Below are 24,007 nucleotides of genomic sequence, written 5' to 3'. Positions count from 1 at the left end.
ACCCATCAAGCAACAATTCTTCTCCTTCCCCATCTCCCCAGCCCCTGGTAATCTCCAATCTACTTTTTGTCTCTATGAATTTGCTTTTTCTAGATATTTTCATGCAGTATTTGTCCTATGTTCTTGCTCATTTCATTCAGCACAATATTTTCAAGGTTCATCCATTTGTAACCATTTTTTCTTGATTCCTTGTCCAGATTACCCTCCTTCCCAAAGATGCCAGAGAACTGATGCTTACAGATGCAAACTTTAATAAACATAACCTTTAAAGCCTCTTTCACCTAAAACAAGTGAGTCCCTCTGTAATCCCAAACTACCATTAAAATTTCCATAGCAACCAAATCCAAGTGCTTTAAGGTTACATCCACACAGGTTACGTTATTTTCTCTTAGTGTAGTGTCTGACTGCTGGCACCCAGCTTGCCAGGCTAAACTGCAGCTCAGAAAGAGAGACACCTCTTCCCATCTCCAGCGGAGAAGTCTCACCACATGGAGGGTACCGAGAGCATAACAATGCCTGCCACCAGGAGCAGCAGTCCCAGGGTCCCAGCACAACCCATGGCTTGCAGTTCTCAGGGTCACCGGCAAAGCTTGACTCACACAGGCTCTGGATGGAACAACATTTCCTCATATGGAGAAGAGACACAGCAAGATCAGCTTCACTACTGGGTGTTGGCCCCCCACGGCCAGCGGGTCCCAATCTGCAGCCGATGCAGGAGGAAGATCTGATCTATGCACACCATAGTGGAAGGAGGGATTTCCCTCGCCAGGGAACAGATGCAGCAGTGGGGGTGGGCCACGTTTGGGAATCAGTTTGGGGATGTTTAGATGTGCTCGGGGCAAAAGGAGAAGGAATGTGCTGGCAGATCACTATCTGCCGTGGGCTGTACCCAAGAAGAGAGTCAGCCCACATTTATCATCCTGTCCTAGGAGCCAGGCCAACACATCAGGTCCTGAGTACAGGGTTTATCCTATAGCGAAGTCTATCAGAAACAGCAGGGAAGGGCTTCTGCGCTGCACCTCCCATGCAAAACCCTTGTCAATGCCTCTGGATATTTCCTCATACCTGTGCCTGTAGCCATAACTCAGCCGTTCTGTCGGGCAGACAGATGCCATTTGGCTGATGAATGGACAAATGGAACAGGCTGTCCTGACTATCCCTAGGCAGTCTCTCCGTAAACAAGGATAAGATTCAATTGTGGGAACTGAACTGGGAACCTTGAGTTGTTAGTAGTCAGCCGGAGGCCACGCTGGAGACACTGTCAACCTGTGCCCCTGACTGATGTAGGGCCTACTTGGGGGACCCAAATAATTTTAAGCAACACTTTCTTCCCAGGGATGGCATGGACTGTACTTCCTATGTAGAAGCCAGGCATTAACTTATCTTCTTCATGAAATCACAATGACTTGCCCCTTAGGATTTGTCTTAAAACACCTTCAGTTGTTTTAGGAAACACTACAAATAGAGCAGGTAACTTCCAGATGACTGTGAAGATCTCTCCAAAATGAGGCTATTCTCAGTTACTCTGGCTTCCCAGAGAAATAATGAATGACTCATTATATATGTGTACCTTGCAGGCAGCTGTCTCTATGTGCTGGTTTGGATATATTATGTCCCCCAAAAAGCCATGTTCTTTAATGCAAGCTTGTGGGGGCAGATTTATTAGTCTTTTGATTAGGTTGGAAATTTTTGATTGAGTATTTCCATGGAGATGTGACTCATCCAACTGTGAGTGATCCTTTGATTAGATTATTTTCATGGAGGTTTGGCCCGCCCGTTCAGGGTGAGTAGTTCACTGGAGTACTTAAGTGAGAAACTAAGAACCAACACAGACCTAGATGCTTGCTGATGCTTGGAGATACTTGGAGATTCGGACAGAAGGATGTTTGGAGATGCTACGCTAAGAGATGAAGCCAAGTTTTCACCGGAGAAGCCAAGAGAGGACTCCAGACAGAGAGAGAGCCACTGAAATCAGAAGCTGAAAGCAAAGCAACCCAAGAGCAAAGGAACAGCAGACACCAGCCACATGCTTTCCCAGCTGACAGAGGTATTCCGGATGCTGTTGGCCACTTCTCAGTGAAGGTATTCTCTTGTTGATGCCTTAGTTTGGACACTTTTATGGCCTTAGGATTGTAAATTTGTAACCAAATAACCCCCCCTCATAAAAGACGATCCATTTCTGGCATTTTGTATAATGGCAGCATTAGCAAACCAGAACACTCTATGATAGGAGTCATTAGTTACAAAAGGTCATTTGAAATTTGTCTCTGAATTAGTCAACAACATCTTGGCCTTGAAAGGCATCAAGTCTGCCTCAACTCACTGGACATGGTTGTTATGGATGCTAGAATCATAGATTTTGCTTTTCAGGCCAAAGTGGAGGCTGATGTACCTGGATTCATGTCTTGGGCCAAGTGAAAAGGTCAATACTGAAAATTAAGGAGACATCTTCCTGGATTTTAAGGTAGGCACAGATGGTTTATGGATTTGTTCAATTAGTTGAGTATGTGAGGCATGGTTGAGATCAGTGCTGCAGATTGGCATCCCATTGATAGTATATGCTATATGAGACAAATTGAATAATTTGAGTCCTAGCTCCTGCCAGTCTGATTAATCGGAGTGACTGATGGAGTGGTGTGCTCAGGGAAAAAATTGCCAGACATCAAAATTGTGTAGAGCATGAGGGGAGGATGTTGTTGGATACAGTTTTCTAGGTATCTCTTGCATTTCTGCATATCTAGCCAACAGAGGCTGTGACAGTTTTTTCCTGGATTATCTTTGAAGGCTCTTTGTATAGAAAAAAGCCTTGGAAGATATAGTGTCTCCCTTCAGGGCAGAGGACAGATTAGTTTGTCGTCAGGGTAATAAAGAAGTCTCCTTCTGGGACAAAGATTGGGAAGGTTGGCTAGAAGCCCTTTAAAAGAGTGGGGTTTCCTAAGCTTGGGTTTCCTCAGTTGTGATGCAAACCCACTATATGTGCATTACCACCTAGGCCCACCTCCAGGCTGCCCCAGGTGAATGGATGCAAGTATTAAGCTCATGCTTCCTGCTGTACTGTGAATAATAAAGTCCTTCATCTCTGACCCAGTAGTCCATGTCTTCTGCCAGCACCCTTGAAACTGTAGCAGGCTCACTTCACTTGCTAGCTTGCAAGCAGGATAAAATCTCAACTCTGCACAATTTTCAACAAGGACATAAGCAAGCCAGGTTGCCAATGCAGCTGGCATACACAACATCCACCCAGGCCATGCCACATCACCCCCTTGGGACTTGTGGGTCAAGGGGAACTGATTCCAGGGAGCAAGGGGGTGGGGTGGCCAAATGAAACAGGGAAGGAGGTGTATCCGAAAGCAGGGCGCTCAATTAAGTTGGCTGCTGTTACAGGGGACTGGTTGCTTGATTTCTCAGGAACTCTGAGAAGTGTTATGAAATGCATCTTGGAACCATCCATCTAGGGGAGAAAGGGGGATGCTTTAACCTCGGTTTGCATCCCTTTTAGGTCAAGAGTTGCCCCATGGGACGTTAACTCTCCTACTCTTCGGGGCTGTGCCTGTGTGAGTGCTGAGCTGATACTTGCAGTTTTATACCAAAAGCAGGACCAGAGAGGGCCATAGGGCAGTGCTCTCAGGATGTGACTTCTTGAAAGGGGTTGCCTGACACTGGCTGCTTCAGGTTGCCTAAAATAAGAGGTGATGTTGGGAGAATTGGAAGTAGATTACAAGAGGTGTCTGATACGAGAGCAATTCACTCTACCTTTACATAACTAGGTGGGACATTCAAGTGACACTTTGCAGGCAAAAAAAGATGGGCTCCAAAATGCTGTTCTCTCCACAGAGCTTCTCTCAGTCAGAAAGTGTGCCCTACCTGAATAATAATCCTGAGAAACATGGTGATATAGAGGGGGTGTAAACAAGATGATCCACTAGGGAATAAGAGGGTAGGTTTTAAAAATATTTTTCCCACACACAAAAAAATCAAGATTCATTCATTTGGAACTTTCCACATTGTTGATGGGAATGCAAAATGGTATAGCCACTTTGGAAAACAGTTTGGCGATTTCTTAAAAAGTTAAATGTACAACATATACTCACCATTTGACTTAGCAATTCCACTCCTGGATATTTGTCCGAGTGCAATGAAAAGCTACACTCACGCAAAAGCTTATATGTAAATGTTTATAGTGGCTTTGTTCATAATTGTCAAAACCTGAAAACAACCCAATGCCCTTTAACTGAATAGATAAACAAACGGTGCTGTGGTCATATAATGGAATACTACTCAGCAATCAAAAGGTACAAACTACTGATATAAGCAAAAACGTGAATGAGTCCCTAGTGCAGTATGTTAAATGAAAAAGGCCTGACTCAAAAGGCTGCATACTGGTACTCAATGACTCTGTTTCTATGACATCCTAGAAAAGGCAAAACTGCAGGGACAGGAAACAGATCAGTGGTTGCCAGAGACTGGGAGTGGGGGGAAGGTTAAAGGGAATTTGGGGTGGGGGAAGGTATGGAATTGGTCTACATCTTGATTAGGGTGTCAGTTACACAACTGTATGCATTTGTGAAATCTGCAGACCTGTACACTAAAATGGGTGACTTTTACTGCCAGTAAATATGGCAGCCAAAAGAATGGCTTCAACTACAGGGAGAATGGCTCTAACTACATGGAGCATAATAGACCAAAGGCCCCAGTTGTTGTGCTCTGAAACCCGTTTGCCCTGAGGTCACATATATTTCACATGTGCTCCCCATCAATGACTGACTGAGGATGGTAGATACTAAGGCAGAGTAGTCATTGCTTCTCAAATCTTAATGTGCATACAAATCACCTGGGGTTCTGCTTAAAATGCAGATTCTGATTCAGTGGGTTTGAGGTTCTGCAGTTCCAGCAAGCTTCCGGGTGGTGGAGATGTTGCTAGTTCATGGACTACACTTTGCATAGCACTGCAGTAGTACAAATATATAATTAACAAATAAAAATGCACATCGGACACAATACTCCAGCTTTTCCACTGATGAGGTACACAAATAGTTTCGACATCATGATCTGAGTTTTCTTGTGAAGTTTTGCAAATTAACCTCACTAGACTAAGGAGTCACTTCTTTCTTTGTCTGATTCAAGGGCAGTAGCTGAAAATACGTTCAGGCCTTAGTTTTCCATGGAATGACTTTAAGCCATTGAGTCAGTTAGGATGTTTTTTAATCAAAATAACAAAAATAACAGTATATCTGCCTATAAATGGCTCAAATAATAGTTTTTAAAACAGTTGTTTTTAATTGTGAAATATACCCACATTCATAAAATTAACAAAATAAAAATATACTGCTTAATTATCCCAAAGCTGATGCTTGTATAACCACTACCCAGATCCAGAACCACTACCCAGATGCCAGCATTTCAGAAGCCCCCTATTTCCTATTTCAATCAGTACATCATTTCCCCCTGGCCTTGCCCCATCCCGCCTAGACACCTACAATCTTGGCTTCTGCAACGACCCTCTACTTGTTTTTCTTTACAGTTCACCTCCTAAGCACGCATCCTTAAACAGTATTAATTAGTTTGCCCGTTTTGAACATCTAATAATTGAAATTGTATCGTATGCTTTCTTTTGTGTCTGGCTTCTTTTGTCAGCATCTCCTTTGTCAGTTGCATCCATGATTTTTGTATAGCTGTAATTCTTTCATTGTCATTATATAATTATCCATTTTTGAATATTGCATAATTTATTAATTCATTATCCTATTGATGAACATACAGATTATTTCCAGTTTGGACTCTTATGAGTTATGCTGCAATAGACATTCTTGTACATGTCTCTTGGTGCATAAAAACCTGCTTGTTCCTTGAGTGTGAACATAGGGCTGGAATTGCTGGGTCATGAAGCAGGCGTATCTTTTGTAGGTAATGCCAAATAGTTTTCGAAAGTTGTTCGATCATATTACATTTCCACCAGCAGTTTATGAACGTTTCTAAATGTTCCACCAGCAGTTTATAAACGTTTCTTCTTTCCAAAGCTTGGTATTGTCATTTTTACTTTGAGCCATTCCGTTGGATTTAATATGTATTAAATCATGATATTCATCATGCCTTTAATTTGTTATTCATCATGCCTTTAATTTGTATTTCCCTGTTTACTAACAGAGTTGAGCGTGTTTTCATTTGTTTGGGGGGCATTTTAGATATCTTCTTTTATGAAATGTCTGTTGATATTCCTTGGCCATCATTCTACTGATTATGTCTTTTTCTTATTGATGTGTGGAAGGTCTTTATATAGTTTAAATATGTGTGCATCTCGGTGTCAATTCTCCATAAGTCTCTATCATTTCTCCATATCTTCTGAGCAAAGACATTGCTGGCTTTTATTCCAGACTGTCCTTTTAAGGCTCTTTGTGTAGCAAAAATCCTTATAAGGTAGTGTCTCCCTTCAAGATGGGGACAGATTTGTTTGCTGTCAGGATAGTAGAGATCATGTCTCCCACTGGAGCAAAGTTTGGGAGGTTTGCTAGCAGCCTCTTAAAAAATACTGGGGTTTTGTTAGCTTGAGATTCCTTAGCTGTGATGCATACCCATCACATGTACAACATCCACCCAGGCCAAACCACGTCACTCCCTTGGGACTCGTGGGTCAAGGGGAACTGATGCAAGCATAAAGCTTGTGACGCCAGCTGGGCTGTGGGTAATAAAGTCCCTTGTCTCTGACCCAGGAATCTTATGCCTTCTGCCAGCATCCACAACACTGTGGCAAGCTAACTTATAAGCTTGCAAGAAGGGTACAATTTCAGACCCTTCACAGTTCTTGACAATGCATTATCAGGCAATTGTGTTACAGAATTCTTCTCCCATTCTAGGCCTGCGTTTCCACTCTCTAAATGGTGTCTGTGGTAGGTTGGTTTTCCTGAGATGCAGATTGTGAAAATGAAGAATTGTATGCAGGAAATTTGAGAATGCTTGGGATTGACAACTGTGGAAAGGCAGGGAAGGGAAGGAAGAAGGATTGAGCAAAGGGGGACGTTGAGCTACAATGTAATTTCAACAGAAGCTTCAACTGAATCTACCTTTCAGAGGTTGGGATGAGGTGGGCTACGACATTATAACCTCGTGTCCATTGATCATCACAAGCTGTCCTGTGAAGGGGACAGATGAGGTAATCCCCAAGGTGGCCAAGAGCTGAGTGCTGTCTGCTGATGACTCTCCCAGCAGCTGGAGCAATAAATCCTGCACTCCTAAGGGATGATATGGGTGGCACATCATAGCATTCAGCTCTCTGTCTTTTGTTTAATAGAAGTTCTTAATTTTAACGCAGGAAACTTTCACTTATGGTTTGTGTTTTTTACTCCTGTTTAAGACATCTTTCCTTACACCAAAGTCATGAAGATCTTCTTTTATATTATTGCCTAGAAGTTTTATTTTCATTATTTTGACTTATCTATACATGACACTTCACATTAAAAAATTAATTATGAAATGTTTTATGCTACTGTGATTCCTAAAGTATATCTTAACTGGGTATCAAATTCTATTTTCTTTTAGCTTTGTAATGATATCATTCCTTTGTCTTCTGACTTTCATTGTTTCTGTTGAGGTCTGCTTTCACTTTAAATGCTGTTCCTTTGAAGATAACCTTTCTTTTTTTAATCTGGATGCTTTTTAAGAATTTCTTTTAGTGTTTGGTTTTCATCAGTTCCTGATATGCCTAGCTGTGGCTTTGTTTTAAAAATCCTACTTGGGATTGTGGGACTTCTTGAATTTGTCTCTTGATATCTTACTCGAATTTTGGAACATTCCCAACCGTTACATCTTCTAATATTGCTTCTGCCATATTCTTTCTCTCCCCTCTTTCTCAGACTCCTAAAAACATGTTAGACCACATCACCTTATGTTCTAGGTGTCTCATTGTTTCCATTATATTTTTCTTTTTGTCACTCCAACTCTATAAATATTCTTGGTATTTTCTACTTGCCTATCTCCCCATTCACTAATTCTCTCTTCAGTTGTACCTAATTTCTTGGAAAACCCATCCACAAAGTTCTTAATTTTAATTATCGTATTCTTCAGTTTTAAAACTTCTATTTAGTTCTTTCTCAAGTCTGAGATGTCCTTTGTAAAAATTATAGTTTCCAATTCTCTGCCAAAATTCTCAAACTTTTCTTTTGTGTATGCAAACATAATGAGCATGATGATTTTAAAATCTGTGCTTCATAACCTCCATCTCTGGAATTCCTGTTGGTCTGTTTCTATTTTCTCTTCCTACTAGTCTTTCTTGTTTGTGGTGTCTTGTCTTCATTTGGTCAGTTAGTTTTATTGAGTGCCAAACATACAATAAAAATATTCCAAAAAATATTTGAAAAACTGTTGGTAGAAATGACTGAGGGGTAGGACAATATTGTCTTCCTCCAGAGGGGATTGATGTTTGATTCTGTCAGGTTCTTGGAGGCTGGGGGGTGGGCAGTAGTTACCAGGATCACTCAAACTGATTTCTAGGGGTTGAGATACCTGAAGCTAGGTTCCAGTGCCTCCAAGTGCTGGTCTATTTCTGGTTCACTTTTAATCCTAAGGTATAGCCTGCAGGATTTCAACCCAAAGTGGAGGAGATTTACTAGTCCTAGAATCCAATTTTAATCTCCATACTCTTGTGAGTCAGTTAGTAGTGCTACCCAGCATCTCAGCCTTGCAGAAGCCTCTTCTGAAATTGGCAAATGTCTCCAAGAAAAAAGGAGAGCCAAATACTGGGTTCACCTCTCTGGATTTATGTCTTTTCCAAGATCTTATGGTTACCCATTAAGTTTCAAACAAGAGTATACATATATGTTTTTAATTTCTGTTCAGATTTTCTAGTTTTCCTCAGTAGAAGGGTTTATCTGACTTACCTAGTCCATCACTACCAGGAGTGGAAATCAGGAATAATTTTTCTCACATAAAAAGAGGTGTAGAGGTAGAGGTTTCATGGTTAATTTTGCAACTCAATAGTATCAGAGCTTTGGATAATTATCTCTATTATGGATATGGTTGGGTTTAATTCTATCATCTCGCTATTTATTACACCTTTGGATGTATCAATAATTATTATAATTCCTTTCCCCCATTGGCTTTTTAGTTATGTATTCTTGTACTCTTTTTACTGGTGATTCTAGAAATTTTGATAGTCATCTCTTACTTACTACACTGTAACTTAGGTTTAGGATTCTTAACACTTCTTGAAAAATGCAAGAATATTACAAATGTTAAACTGCATTTACTCCTCCATTTACTCCCTCCTGTCTTTTGTACTATTGCTTCATATATTCATATTAAATATAAATGAATTAAACATTTGATTAAAAGACAAAGGTTATTAGACTAGATAAAGAAAACACCCCAGTTAAAGAAAGATACTAAATACAGATAGAGTTTGTTTTAAAGTAAAACAATAAAAAGAGATACACAAAATGTACACTAATCAGAAGAAAGCTGGTGTGACTATATTAATAGTAGGCATAGTAGACCTTAAGACAAAAAAGTATTAATACAGAAAAAGACATATTTGATAATACTGAAAGAGTCAATTTCATAGAAAGGCATAGAACCCTATATCTGTATACACCTAACAACATAGATTCAAATTATATACAGCAAAAATTAAAATTAACAGAATTAAAATTAAAATTAGACAAACCCACAATCACAGAGATTTTTATATACCGCCCTTAGTAACTGATAGATACAAGTAAACAGAAAAAGTCAACAAGAATACCAAAGACATAGAAGACTGAACAACCCAATTAACCAGCTACACCCAACCACCACAGGATACACATTCTTATCAAGTGTATTTTGAACATTTACCAAAATAAAGCATATTCTGGGCCATGAAACAATTTTTAGCAAATTTCAAAAAACAAAGGATAGTTTGTTGTTCAGAACAGTGGAGTCAAATTAGAAATTGAAACACAAAGTTGATTAGAAATCCCTAAATGTATGGAAATTTTAAAAAAATAAATTGCTAAATAACTCATGGTTCAAAGAAGATATCATAATGGAAAATAGAAAATAATTAATCTGAAAATTAATGAAAACATATCATATTAAGTGACGTAGCCAAGGCAATGATTAGAGTCATTTGTAGCTTTAAATGCATAATTCATAGAAGAACAAAGGTTGACAGTCCTAGGAGAAAAAAAACACTAAATTAAACACAAAGAAATCAGATACAATAAAGATTAGAGCAGAAATCAATGAAAAGATAAAAGCAGAAAATCAGCAAAGATGAAGATTGGTTCTTTGAAAAGAGTGGTAAAACAGATAAACCCTACAAAACTGATCAAGAAAGAAAAAAAAATACAAATTACCAATATCAGAAATGAAAAGGGGCATTAGGTAATCTTGCATTAAAAATATTATAATAAGATATTATGATAATATATTAATAATAGTAATATATAATATGATAATATATTTGACAAGTTAAAGAGAGCAATTTCCTTAAAAAAATCACAATTTTACAGAACTGAGACAAAAAAAATTAGAAAATTGAATAGTCTATATCTGCTAAAGAAACCTAATATATAATTTAAAATCTTCCCACAGAGAAACCCCAGGACCAGCTGGCTTCACTAGTGAATTCTACTAAATATTTAAAGAGGCAATAATACCAATTTTTTGTGGCATCGAGTTTTTCAGGGCATCTAGAAAAAGAAAACATTTCCTAACATATTTTAGGACATCAAACCCGATCAGGACATTACAAGAAAGGAACATTTCAGAACAATGTCTCTCATGAACACAGATAAGAAAATCCTACGAGAATCTAGTTATCCATTAAAACGGTCATGACCGACAGGTTATTTTTCCAGGAAAAATATAGTTTGACTTAAGAAAAGGAAATCAATCAATGCAGTTCACCAAATTAACAAAATAATAGGAAAAAACTATATGATCAACTCAATAGATAAAGGAAAAACATGATAAAATTTAATATTTGTATAAGACTCACAGAAAATTAATAGAAAGAAACTTCTTTAATCTGATAAGATTATCTTCAAAATACCCTACAGCTAACATTATACTTAATGGCATAACATTAACACTTTCTTTCTTAATTCAGGAAGAAGTCAGGGATGTTCACTATCACCAGTTCTTTTTCAACATTGTATTGGAGGTACTAGCCAGTAGAACAAGGCAAGAGAAATGAATAAAGTTATCTAAGTACAAAAGTAAGAAGTAAAACTATCATTGCTCACAGATGACATTATAAGTATAGAAAATCCAAAATAGTCTACAAAAGCACCATTATTACTAGATGATTTTAGCAAGGATATTGGATACAAAGTTAATATACAAAAATCAATTGTATTTCTGTATACTAGCAACAAACAAACTATTGAGATATTTTTAACACCATCGCATAAAGAAGCATCAATTACCTATGGATAAATACAACAAAAGATATTCAGGACCTCTACACTGAAATATACAAAATACTGTTGAAAATAAAGAAGACAAATGTAGAGGTACACCATGTTTGTGTACTGGAAAACTTAATATTCTTAATATGTCAATTTTCCCTAAATTGATTTATATATTCAATGTAATCTTATGGAAAAAAAAAACAGCAGGCTTTTATTTTTAGAAATTGACAAACCCATTCTAAAATTTATACAGAAATTCAAAGCTATAGAATGGCAAAGAATCTTGTAGAAGGAACAAATTTGGAAGGATTACATTTACAGATATCAAGACTTACTATAAAGCTACAGAAAGCAAGACGGGATATTGGTCCAAGGAAAGACAGTTAGAAATAGATAAACGGAATGGAATGGAGAATCTAGAAATAGACTCATCTGATTTATAACAAAGTTGTTTCAACAATTCAATGGGCAAAGGGTGGCCTTCTCGGTTGAATATTTGTATGGAACAAAATAACTTTGACCTCTACTCATCAAACAAAAATTTTTCTTGAATTGGATCACAGATTTAAATGTGGTAAAGTAAAATAAGCAAGCATATAGAGCAAATCATATGTGAATATCTTCATGACCTTGGGATAGGCAAAGTTTATTTTTAACAGTATACAAAAATCACTATCCATAAAAGAAAAGATTGACAAATTGTACTTTAATCGAGTTAAAACTTCTGTTCATCTCAAAACACCGTCAATAGAGTGAAAAGACAATCCGCAAACTGGGAAAAGATATTTATAATACTACAGGTATTTGACAAAGGGAACATATCAAGGATATATTTTTAAATTCCTAAAAATTAATAATAAAAAGATAACCTAATAAAAATAAGCAAAACATTTAAACAGGCACTTTCCAAAAGAGGTATCTACATGGCCAATAAACATTTGAAAAGGCACTCAACATCATTATTCATCAAGTAATTCCTAATTAAAATCACAATGAGATGTGAGTACATACCTACCAGAATGATTAAGATTAAAAAGACTGACGATAAAAGTGTTGACAAGGTTGTGGAACAGTCAGAATTCTCGACATTGTTGATGGGAGGGTAAATTGGTACATCCATTTTGGAAAACAGTTTGGTAACACCTGATAAATCTCAGCACACTTAAATGCTATGATTCAGAAATTCCATCCCAAGATATATCTCCAAAAGAAATGAATGTTTTTGCCTACCAAGAAGTTCTATTTATAATACTAAATAGTACAATGGACCCAAAATTTTTGGTATATTCATACAATGGAATACTATGCAGCAATAAAAATGAACAAACTACTTCTACAAGCAATGGCATGGATGGATCTCACAGACATGATGACTGAAAGACATGAGGACTAAAAGAAGCCAGACACAAAAGACTACACATGCTGTATGATTTCATTTATATACATATTTCAAAAACTGGAAAATCAAATCTATGGTGATCAATGTCAAAATAGTATTTACTTCCCCTTAGGGGAGAATTACTGGAAGGGGCAGAAGAAAATCTTCTGGGGTGTTAGGGGTGTAGAAACTTCTGTATGTTTCTGCCACTACTTGCAGACTCTATCTAATATAAGCTCAAGTTTCCCAAAAGAGAAAATCCCATTTGGTCACTGCCCATGCTGAATAGTCTGATGCCCCTGAGCGATAGATTGGCTGCCTTGGTTGAAGAGCTCACTTCCAACCAAAGAGCTGTGTCTACGGTAGGAGAAATTTCCAGAATGATAGACCCTCCCAGAAGGGAGACTGTGTAATTCTCGAATTCCTTCCTTGGCCTGTCCTCCCAGAACCTGTTACAGTTTTCTGAATTGGTTGAGTTAGGGATTAAGACTATGTTACTTCATGTGCCTTTGGGTTATTTATCTCTAAGTGCAATAATGTTTATGAAATCATGGAACTTAGAAGTTGGAAACTGTCTCAGATCATTTTTATTCCTCCCCCCAGTCTGGGAAAGGGGAGAGGTAAAGTGACTTACCCAAGGTCATGTTAGTTATAGCAGGATAGAAACTACCCAGTCATGTTGCCTTTGATAGACCGTGCTTTTTAATTACCATACCTGTTGCTGCATGAAATTAGCTCAGAAATAAAGGGAAACCAGTATTTTATTAGAATGGCAGGAGGATGGGTATTTTCCCCTTAAGTTTCCCTTAACAGTGTTTTAAGAAAAATTAAATAATAATAATAATAATAGTAAGTGATGTAAGCCTAGGCTTAGAGATTTCCCAATTTGCCCTAAACAGAGAGGTAGCTCCGCACAGTGATTAAGTTCTGCTACATGCAATGTAACTTTGGGCAAGCAGCTTAACTTCTTCAACTGTAATAGGCCCTAACTTATAGGGTTATTATGAAGATTAAATGAATTGATACATACAAAGCCTTTAGAACTAAACTCCCACTACCTATTAACTATTGTTATTAGAAGTCATGTTTTTTTTGTCCCACCCTTTTTGAAAATGTTGTCTGGTTTTGTTTGCATTGCTTATAGTGCCTACCACCGCCACTACCCTCCCCCTAACTCCCATCACATAAAAGGTATCCAAAATAGAATATTTCTAGAGAAGATTAATTTGCAATAGTAGGAATTCATTAAATGCCATTTTGTGTCTTTCTTTTCTTCTCCTAGCTTGTTGTTTTAGAGATACATTCACACAATACTCATAAATTTAACTCATTCTTTTAACAATGAACAATTTAAAGCTGCAGTGTTGTGTTGTGTTGAGTCTGTAACCCATGTTCTAAGAGTTTCTCTTTATGAAGCTTCAGAATCCACCATAAAGAGTGGTGTGAAGCCAGAGCCCACCAGAGGCACCTCCTCATAAGATGTAGTCTGTGCTGGAGGAACGTGACGAATGCTGATGCAAATACGATGACCTTTCCCAGCCCTCCTTGGAGACTCGTCTCCCTGTGCAGAGTAAAATATGGCTGCAACTTTTCTGAAATATTTCTGAGAGGTGTTTCTTGAATTTCTCACCCATGAAAGCATAGATAAGAGGGTTCACACAGCAGTGAGTGAAGGAAATGGTTTCTGTGACATGGGTGGCATAAATCAACCGCTGGCTCATGACACATCCATCCAAGATGTGCATGTTGTGCAAGGAAGTGAGGAAGAGAACCACGTTGAATGGGACCCAGAATAGTAGGGACACAACGACAACAATGAGCACCAGCCTGATGGCCTTGGTCTTGTTGTGGTTTTGGCATCTCTTCAGCTGGAGCAGGATGCTGATGTAGCAGAAAATAAGAATGGTGAATGGGATCAAGAGGCCTAAGATATTCATTTCAAAGTGGGTGAAGATCTTCCACTTCAGTGTCTGGTGATTGTAAAATGAATAACACTGCAGAATGCCATCTTCAGAGGCCACTTGGTAAAACACTAGCAATGGGCTGGTGGCTATGACGGCAGTCAGCCATGCTGCCAGGCTCAGGGCTGTGCCCATTCTGGCTGTCCTTACCTTCATGGCATACACTGCATGGACAACAGCCAGGTACCTGTCCACACTCATGAGAGTGATGAAGAACATGCTGCTGAAAAAGCCAATGTAATAAAAGCCAGAGATCACCTTGCACATCACAGTCCCAAACACCCACTGGTCCAGATGATAGTGGGTCTGAAAGGGGAAGGAGAAGACGAAAAGCAGATCAGACAGGGCCAGGTTCAAGAGGTACACATCCGTGATGCTCTTCAACTTCTTGCAGGTGACAAGGACCAGGATGACCAGGCTGTTTCCCAGAAGACCAAATACAAACAGGAGGCAGTAAAAGATAGCAAGACACCAGCTGTTTTCTCTCTGAATAAGTTCCCCATCACAGGGGCTTGAGAAGATATCAGGATAGTAGAAGTCAGTTATTGTTGTCATATTGGGCTCCAGTGTATAATCCATCAAGGCAGGAGGACCTGGTGACAGAGGCACAAAAGTGAGACTCATTCCTTCAAAATATTTTTATTGAAAAGAATGGGAGGAAGGCGAATGAGAAAAGCCAAAAAGTACAAAGAAAACTTAAGAACCTATAGTTCCACTTGGCAGAATTATTTGCAAATTATATTTTCTTTTGCTTTTTTTTCCTTTTCTTTTCTTTTTTACTTTTTAATACAAAAAAGATAAAAATAAAGTTCTCTCTAACTATAAAACCCATCCCCACCCCACCCCCAGAGGCAACTATTAATATCGTCTTGGTATGCATTGTTCTAGCTTCCCTCTATACTTTTACATACTTACATGTATCCATAAACAGGATATAGTATTGTTTTGTGTCCCTGCTTAACTTATATAAATATCGTATTATATCTATCATTTTTGTCTTGCTTTTCTTTTCCCCACATGTTGTTTTAGAGATATAGCCACATGATACTCAGAAGTTTAGTTCACTCTTTTAACTGCTTTTCTAAGGATGAGTGTTAAACAATTTAAAAATGCAATAGAAAAAAAATGATTCCAGCAGTAACAGAAAAAAAAATTACTAGGATGATTTGTAGTAAACCTGAAATACTGGAGAAGATGACAGAACTTTGTCGAAGGACATAAAAAAAGGCACAATTAAGAGGAAAAATATAATAAATTCATCAAAGAGAAGACTCAACGTTGAAAACATGACAACTCTCCTCAACTGATATACAAATTCAGAGCAACTTCAATTCAGACTTATTTTTCCAAGACATTTGTTTGCTTTACATTCACATAATTCAAAGTCCTCTTAATCCCAAACACAAATATGACAAAGTTTACAAAGTGCCTTGTGCCATGCCAAGTATGAGTCTCATAATGGGGTGACCAAACATCCTGGTTTGTCCAGGATAAAAAGAGGCGGAAGGAATATTCAAAGGAATAATGGCAGAAAACTTCCAAAATTTAACAAAAGATATGAATATACACATTCAAGAATATGATAAACTCAAAGAGAACCATGCCCCATAGTCCAATGCCAAAGACAAGGAGAGAGTTCTGAAAACATCAAGAGAAAAGCAATGTTGTGTGTGGTGAGGAGCCCAATAAGATTAAGTCCTAATTTCTCATCAGGAACTACAGGATATGAAGGCAGTGGGACAACATATTTAAATTGCTAAAAGAAAACAATTGTGAGCAAAGAATTTTATATCTAGTGAGAATGTCTTTTAAAAATGTGAGAGAGATTAAGACATTCCAAAATAAATAAAATAGGGAGTTTGCCACTATTAGATATGCCCTACAAGCAATACTGAAAGTTCTTCAGACTCAAAGGAAAGGACAGCTGACAGTGCATTGAAGAGGCAAAAAGAAATTAAGACCCCTGGTAAAGTTAACCATATGGGTAATTATAAATGCCAGTATTATTGTATTGTATTTTTGGTATGTAACTCTGCTTTTTACCTCTTATGGGTTCTAAAAGGCAAATTCATAAAAAGTAATGATGCACCTATGGTTTTAGACATATAATGTATAAACATATTATCTGTAACAAGTACAACAAAAAAGTGAGGTGATGGAGGGGTATGGAAAGAGTATATATTTATGCCATTGAAGTTAAGTTGGTTTCAAATCAAATGTTATTGTTCTAGATTTATGATGTTAAATTTAAGCCCTATGGTAAACACAAAGCAAATATATGAAAAATATATACAGAAAGAAATGGGAAGGGACTGAATGGTATAATAAAAAAGAATAAAATAAATACAAAAGTAGGCATTAATGCAAGAATTGAGGAACAATAAAAGTATAAAATTTATAAAGACAAAATAGCAAAATGAGGAAAATCAGGCATTCAGTACTTATTTTAAATGTAAATGGATTAAACTTTCCAATCTAAAGGCAGAGATAGGCAGAATGGATAAAAAAGAATGACCCAACTATATAAATAGAAAAAGAAAGACACAAGTAGGTTGAAAGTGAAAGGATGGCAAAAAATATGTACCATGCAAAAGTAATCAAAGAGAGTTGGGATACCTGTATTAATATCAGATAAAATATGCTTTAAGTCAAAAATAGTTTTGAGGAACAAAGAAAGTCACTATATACTGATAAAGGGGTCAATTCAACAAGAAGACATAACAATTATAAATATATATGAACCTAATACAGAACCCTCAAAATATAGGAAGCAAATATTGACAGATTTGAGGGGAGGAATAGATAGTTCACCCAACCACAGTAGAATACACGTTCTTCTCTACTGCACCTGGCTCATTCTCCAGGATAAACCACATGATAGATCACAAACAAGTCTCAATAAATCCAAGATACTGAAATCATACAATGTATCTTCTCTGACCATATTGAAATAAAGCTAGAAATCATTAACAGAAGGAGAACTGAAAAATTCACAAGTATGTAGAAATTAAACAATGCACTCAAACACAAAATGTCAAAGGAGAAATTACAGGAAATTAGAAAATGCCTAGAATGAATGAACATAAACACAGAACTATGGGATGCATCAAAGGCAGTGCTGAGAGGGAAATTTATAGCTCTAAATCGTACATTAAAAAAAAGAAAGATCTCAAATTAGAGATCTAACCTCACAACTGGAGGATCTAGGGAAAAAAAAGAGCAAACTAAAACTAAACTGATCAGAAAGAAGGAACTAGCAAACATTAAAAAGAAGAGATAAATAAAATAGAGAATTAGAAAAATAGAATCAGCAAAACAAAAAAAGTTGGTTCTTCAAAAAGATCATTGATATCGACAAAACTTTAACTAGACTGACAAATCCAAAAAAAAGAAAGAAAGAAAAAGGCACAAAAAACTAAAACCAGAAATGAAAGGAGGGATATTACTACCAAACTTACAGAAATTAAAAAGATTATAAGAGGATACTATGAACAACAAATTAGATGACCTATGTGAAATGGACAAATTCCTAGAAACACACAAACTGCCCACACTGACTAAAGAAGAAATAGAAGATTTCAACAGACCAATAACTAGTAAAGAGCCTGTAACAATAATAAAAACCTCCCAACAAACAAAAGTCCAGGACCAGATGGCTGCAAAGCTAAATTCTACCAAACATTCCCAGAACTAACATCAATCCTGCTCAAACTCATCCAAAATATTGACAAGGAGGGAACACTCCCCAGCTCATTCTATGAGGCCAACATCGCCTAATACCAAAGCCAGATAAAGATTCAACAAGACAAGTCAGATAAGGACCAATATCCTTTATGAATACACATGCAAAAATCCTCAACAAAATACTAGCAAACCAAATCCAACAGCATATTAAAAGAATTACACACTATGAGCAAGTGGGATTTATCCCAGGTATGCAAGAGTGGTTCAGCATAAGAAAATTAATTAATGTAATCTACCACATTAACAGAACAAAAGGGAAAAAACATTTCAAATGACACAGAAAAGGCATTTCATAAAATCCAGCAGTCTTTCTTGACAATAAACACTTAGAAAAATAGAAATAGAAGGAAATTTCCTCATGATAAATGGCATATATGAAAAACCCAGAGCTAACATTATGCTCAATGGTGAAAGATTGATACCTTTTCCTCTAAGACTGGGAACAAGATAAGGATGCCCACTGTCATCACTGTTATTTAACATTGTACTGGAGGTTCTAGCCAATTAGGCAAGAAAAAGAAATAAAAGGCATCCAAATTGGAAATGCAGAAGTAAAAATTTATCTACTTGCAGATGACATTATCCTATGCATAAAAAATCCTGAAAAATCCACAACAAAGCCACTAAAGGTAATAAACAAGTTCAGCAAAGTGGCAGGGTAGAAGATCAACACTCAAAAATCAGTAGTGTTTATATACACTAGTAATGAGCCATCTGAAGAGAAAATGGAAAAATTCTATTTACAATAGAAACTAAAATAATCAAATATAAGAATAAGTCCAACCAAAGATATAAAGGACTTTTACACAGAAAACTACATAACATTGCTAACAGAAATCAGAGAAGACCTAATTAAACGGAAGGGTTTTCTGTATTCATGGATTGGAAGACTAAATATTGTTAAGATGTCAATTCTACCCAAAGTGTTTTACAGATTCAATGCAGCCCAATCAAAATTCCAACAGTCTTCTTCACAGAAATGGAAAAGCCAGTCATCAAATTTATATGAAAAGGTAACAGACCCTGAACAGTCAAAGCCATCTTGAAAAAGAAGAAAGTTAAAGAACTCACACTTCCCAATTTTAAAACTTGTTACAAAGCCACAGTCATCGAAACAGCATGGTAGTGGCACAAGGACAGACACATAGACCAATCAAATTGCACTGAAAGTTCAGAAATAAAACTTCAGCTCTATTGCCAATTGATTTTTTAAATTCAGTTTTATTGAGATATAGTCACATACTATACAATCATCCACAATGTACAATCATCTGTTCACAGTACCATCATATAGTTGTGCATTCATCACCCAATCTATTTTTTTTTCAGTTTTATTGAGAAATATTCACATACCATACAATCATCCATGGTGTACAATTAACTGTTCACAGTACCATCTTATAGTTCTGCATTCATCACCCCAATCTATTTTTGAACATTTTCCTTACATCAGAAAGAATCAGAATAAGAATAAAAAATAAAAGTAAAAAAGAACACCCAAATCACCCCCCCATCCCACCCTATTTTTCATTTAGGTTTTGTCCCCATTTTTCTCCTCATCCATCCATACACTGAATAAAGAGAGTGCGATCCACAAGGTTTTCACAATCACACTGTCACCCCTTGTAGTCTACATTGTTATACAGTTGTCTTCAAGAGTCAAGGCTACTGGGTTGGAGTTTGGTAGTTTCAGGTATTTACTTCTAGCTACTCCAATACATTACAACCTAAAAAGGGTTTATGCACTATGTAGTGCATAAAAATGTCCCCCAGAGTGACCACTCAATTCCATTTGAAATCTCTCAGCCAGTGAAACTTTATTTCATTTCATTTCGCATCCCACTTTTGGTCAAGAAGATGTTCCCAATCCCATGATGCCAGATCCAGATTCATCCCCAGAAGTCATATCCTGCATTGCCAGGGAGATTTACACCCCTGGGAGTCAGGTCCCATGTAGCGGGGAGGGCAGTGAGATCACCTGCCAAGATGGCTTAGTTAGAGAGAGAGAGCCACATCTGAGCAACAAAGAGTCACTCAGGGGGAGACTCTTAGGCAGAATTATAAGCAGGTTTAGCCTCTCCCCTGCAGCAACAAGTTTCATAGGGGCCAGCCCCAAGACAGAGGGCTCAGCATGACAAACCGTCAGTCACCAATGTTTGTGAGAACATCAACAACAATCCAGGTGAGGAAATCCAACACCTCTTCATCCTCCCCCAGCTGCCAACTGATTTTTGACAAGAATACCATGTCCACTCAATAGGGAAAGAATAGTCTCTTCAACAAATGGTTCTGGGGAAACTGGATATCCACATGCAAAATAATGAAGGAGGACCTCTACCTCAAATCGTATAAAAATATCAACTCAAAATAGATTACAGCCCTAAATATAAGAACCCAAACTATAAAACTCCTAGAAGAAAACATAGGGAAACATCTTCTGGACCTTGTGTTAGGCAATGGTTTCTTAGACTTTATATCCAAAGTACAAGTGACAGAAGAAAAAAGAGAAAAATGGGACCTCAGCAAAATTCAAAACTTTTGTGCATCAAAGGATTTTATCATGAAACTAAAGAGGCAACCTACAGAATGAGAGAAAATATTAGGAAACCATATATCTGATAAGGGTTTAGTATCCAGAATATAAAAAGAAATCCTACAATTCAACAACAAAAAGACAAACAACCGAATTAAAAAATGGGCAAAAGACTTGGATAGACTTGGAAATAGCCAAAAGCATGTAAAAAATGCTTAGTCATTAGAGAAATACAAATCAAAACTACAGTGTGATACCATTTCACACACGCTAAAATGGCTACTCTTCAAAAAATGGAAAATAGCAAGTGTTGGAGAGGATGTGGAGAAATAGGAGCACTTGTTCACTGTTGGAGAGAATGTAAAATGGTGCAGCCATTGTGGGAAACAGTTTGGTGTTTCCTCAAAAAATTAAGTATACAATTATTATATGACCTGCCAATCCCACTTTGAGGTATATATCCAAAGGAATTGAAAGCAGGGACTGGAACAGGTATTTGCACACTGATGTTCATTGCAGCATTATTCACAATTGCCACAAGATGGAAGCAACCCGAGTGTCCATCAACAGATGAATGGATAAACAAAATGTGGTATCTACATAAAATGGAATATTATTTTGCCATAAGAAGGAATGAAGTTCTGATAAAATCGACAAGATGAATGAACCCTGAAGTCATCATGTTAAGTGCAATAAGCCAGGCACAAAAGGATGCATATTGTATGACCTCCTTCATATGAAATAATTTGAATAAGCAAATTGATAGAGTCAGAGAGTAGAATGCTGGTTACCAGGGTCCGGGCTGGGGTAAGGAAATGGAGTTAATGCTTAATTGGTACTGAATTTCTGTTTGGGGTGATGGAAATGGTCTGGTAATGGATGTGGTGGTAGTGACACCACAACATTGTGAACATAATAAACATGAAATAAATTTTGAAAGGGTTAAAAGGAGAAATTTCAGGTTGTATAGATGTTACTAGAATAAAAACTTAAGAAAAAAATCATAGGACCATCCAACACAAAGAGTGAACCATAATGCAAACTATGGAATATAGTAAATAGTATAGTTGAAATAATATTCTTCCATCAATTTTAACAAAGGAACCACATTAATGATAGTTGTTAATAATGGGGGAGAGGTATATGTGAACTTTGTGTTTTCTGCATATTTACAACTTCTCTAATAAAAATAAATCACATTAAAAGATATAAAAGCCAATCTTAAACTTATGAGCTATACCAGACCTGACTTACTACATGGACCATAGTCTGACAACCCCCTTCTACATGACTACATTCATATGACAGTTCTAAAACAGGTGGGAAAAAATTCACAAATCATATTGCCTTAGGAAGACAATGGCTCAGGGACTGACTGGAAAATAGTCATGCGGAAACTTTCAAGGACCTGGAATCATCCATGTCTTCAATGGAGTCTTGTTAAGAGCTATACGAATTTGTCAAAACTCACCAAATGGTCCATAATATTGGTGCATATTGTTGTATATAAATTTTACCATAAAAACCCTAAAAAATTGTAAAGAAATATTTAAGTCTAATTCATGACATGTATCCTGAAGTGTCTTGGGGGTTAATTATACTAACACCTGAATTTACTTTGAAATGCTGCCAAAAAAATATGTAATCTGATAAATTCATGAATAGAAGGAGAAATATGCAATAAAGCAAATATAGCAAAACCAAACAATTTTCAGTTCACCTCCCTTCTGGTCCCATCTCCTACAGTAAGAGTAGATTCTTGACCCACTGCCTTCCCCAGCTTCCTCCTTCCTCTTTTATTAGTAAAGTCCATGGAAAGTATTGACAAAATCTATCATTTCTGAATGTGGACCAGGTGTTTTAGGTGTATTGCCTCATTTATTCTTTGCAAAACCCTGTGAAGCAGGCACTTATATCTGCTTTCTATTTCTGGAGTTGAGATTATATCTGAAACTCAGAGAGTTTCAGTCCTAAGACCCAAGTCACAGAGCAGCTGAGGCGATAAAGCAAGGACCTGAAATCACATCTGTCTTATTTTCCATATTTCTATATTTTACGGGTAGATTAAAAAGCTCCAATCTTTCGGAATCTAGGTCACCTGACTTCCAATCTCTAGATTTATCATTTGGGAGCACCTGTAAATTGGGGCTCATTTTAGAAATTTTGCCTCAGAATCAATTGTGAAAAGGGCTACTAATGTTTTTCAAGGTTTGGAGACAGCTAAGTGAGATAATTTAAATCAGTGTCTAGTTAGAGATGAATGTTTGCTTGCCAGCTTCCTTCCTGCCTGGCAAACAATGCCCACATGTTCTTCAGTTGTCTGGTAGAAGCATTGCACCCGGCATAAGGACAGATACCCTCCAATGCCTGGCAATTCAGGGATCTTTTCTTCTCTGCCTTCCCTGTCTTGCTTCCACTCCCTCCTAGCATCCTGCAGAGAAAATGGCATGGCTTGCTCCCCTCAGCCAGAGCCATGGACAGCCACCAAGATGTAACGCAAAATTTGTTGACTCTGGAGACATGCAAAGATCACAAAAGAAATGTAGCTCTTTGCCAGACCTCTGAAATATTGGTCTCTCCTTGTCTCTCCTCCAAGAACACAAGTGCCCTTGCCTCCTCATATCCTTTTCCCACAAGATTATTTTTAATACATACCTTAAGAGCCTTTGTCCTGGAAGTCCCAGTGTGGCTAATTTCTTTTTCTCAGGGTCGGTACCCTTCCGTGTGTGGGCAGTTTGGTGAACAGCAGCTCCTCTGTGGGTATCTTATTATCTGTGGTGAGTGACAGAATGGGGGTGGGCCTACGACTGCATCCTGCAGTTAAGAAAAAAAAAAAAAAACCTTTAAAAAAAATACTGAAAGCTATATTAACTCCCTCCAAAGTTAAATAATTTTGCCTGGGCTTGCTTTCCTCCATGGCATGTAGCATGCATAAATGTGTGTATGTGTATAAACATATATATTTGAATTATAATGGCAGTGACAATAACTTCTATCAGAGTGA

The 24,007-nt window shown here is 37.4% G+C and overlaps 1 protein-coding gene across 1 annotated transcript; it reads right to left on the bottom strand.

Moving 5' to 3' along the window:
* Positions 1–12,205: 12,205 nt before the first annotated feature.
* Positions 12,206–23,730, bottom strand: CCR8 (C-C motif chemokine receptor 8). The gene is made up of 2 exons (XM_037828816.1): positions 23,659–23,730; positions 12,206–15,319 (listed from the first exon to the last, which is right to left on the bottom strand). Exon 2 carries the CDS (start codon positions 15,303–15,305, stop codon positions 14,238–14,240), a length of 1,068 nt encoding a protein of 355 aa, XP_037684744.1. The 5' UTR covers positions 15,306–15,319; positions 23,659–23,730; the 3' UTR covers positions 12,206–14,237.
* Between the last annotated feature and the right edge of the window lie 277 nt (positions 23,731–24,007).

The sequence above is a fragment of the Choloepus didactylus genome, chromosome 1 (assembly GCF_015220235.1).
Source record: "Choloepus didactylus isolate mChoDid1 chromosome 1, mChoDid1.pri, whole genome shotgun sequence".
NCBI classification, from domain to species: domain Eukaryota; kingdom Metazoa; phylum Chordata; class Mammalia; order Pilosa; family Megalonychidae; genus Choloepus; species Choloepus didactylus.
The sequence above is the reverse complement of the archived record's forward strand: the minus strand, read 5'-3'. Positions and strand labels throughout refer to the sequence as shown.

Bases quoted from the DNA above. Each gene is read 5' to 3' on its own strand.
- CCR8 (XM_037828816.1), bottom strand. From the start codon at position 15,305: ATGGATTATACACTGGAGCCCAATATGACAACAATAACTGACTTCTAC.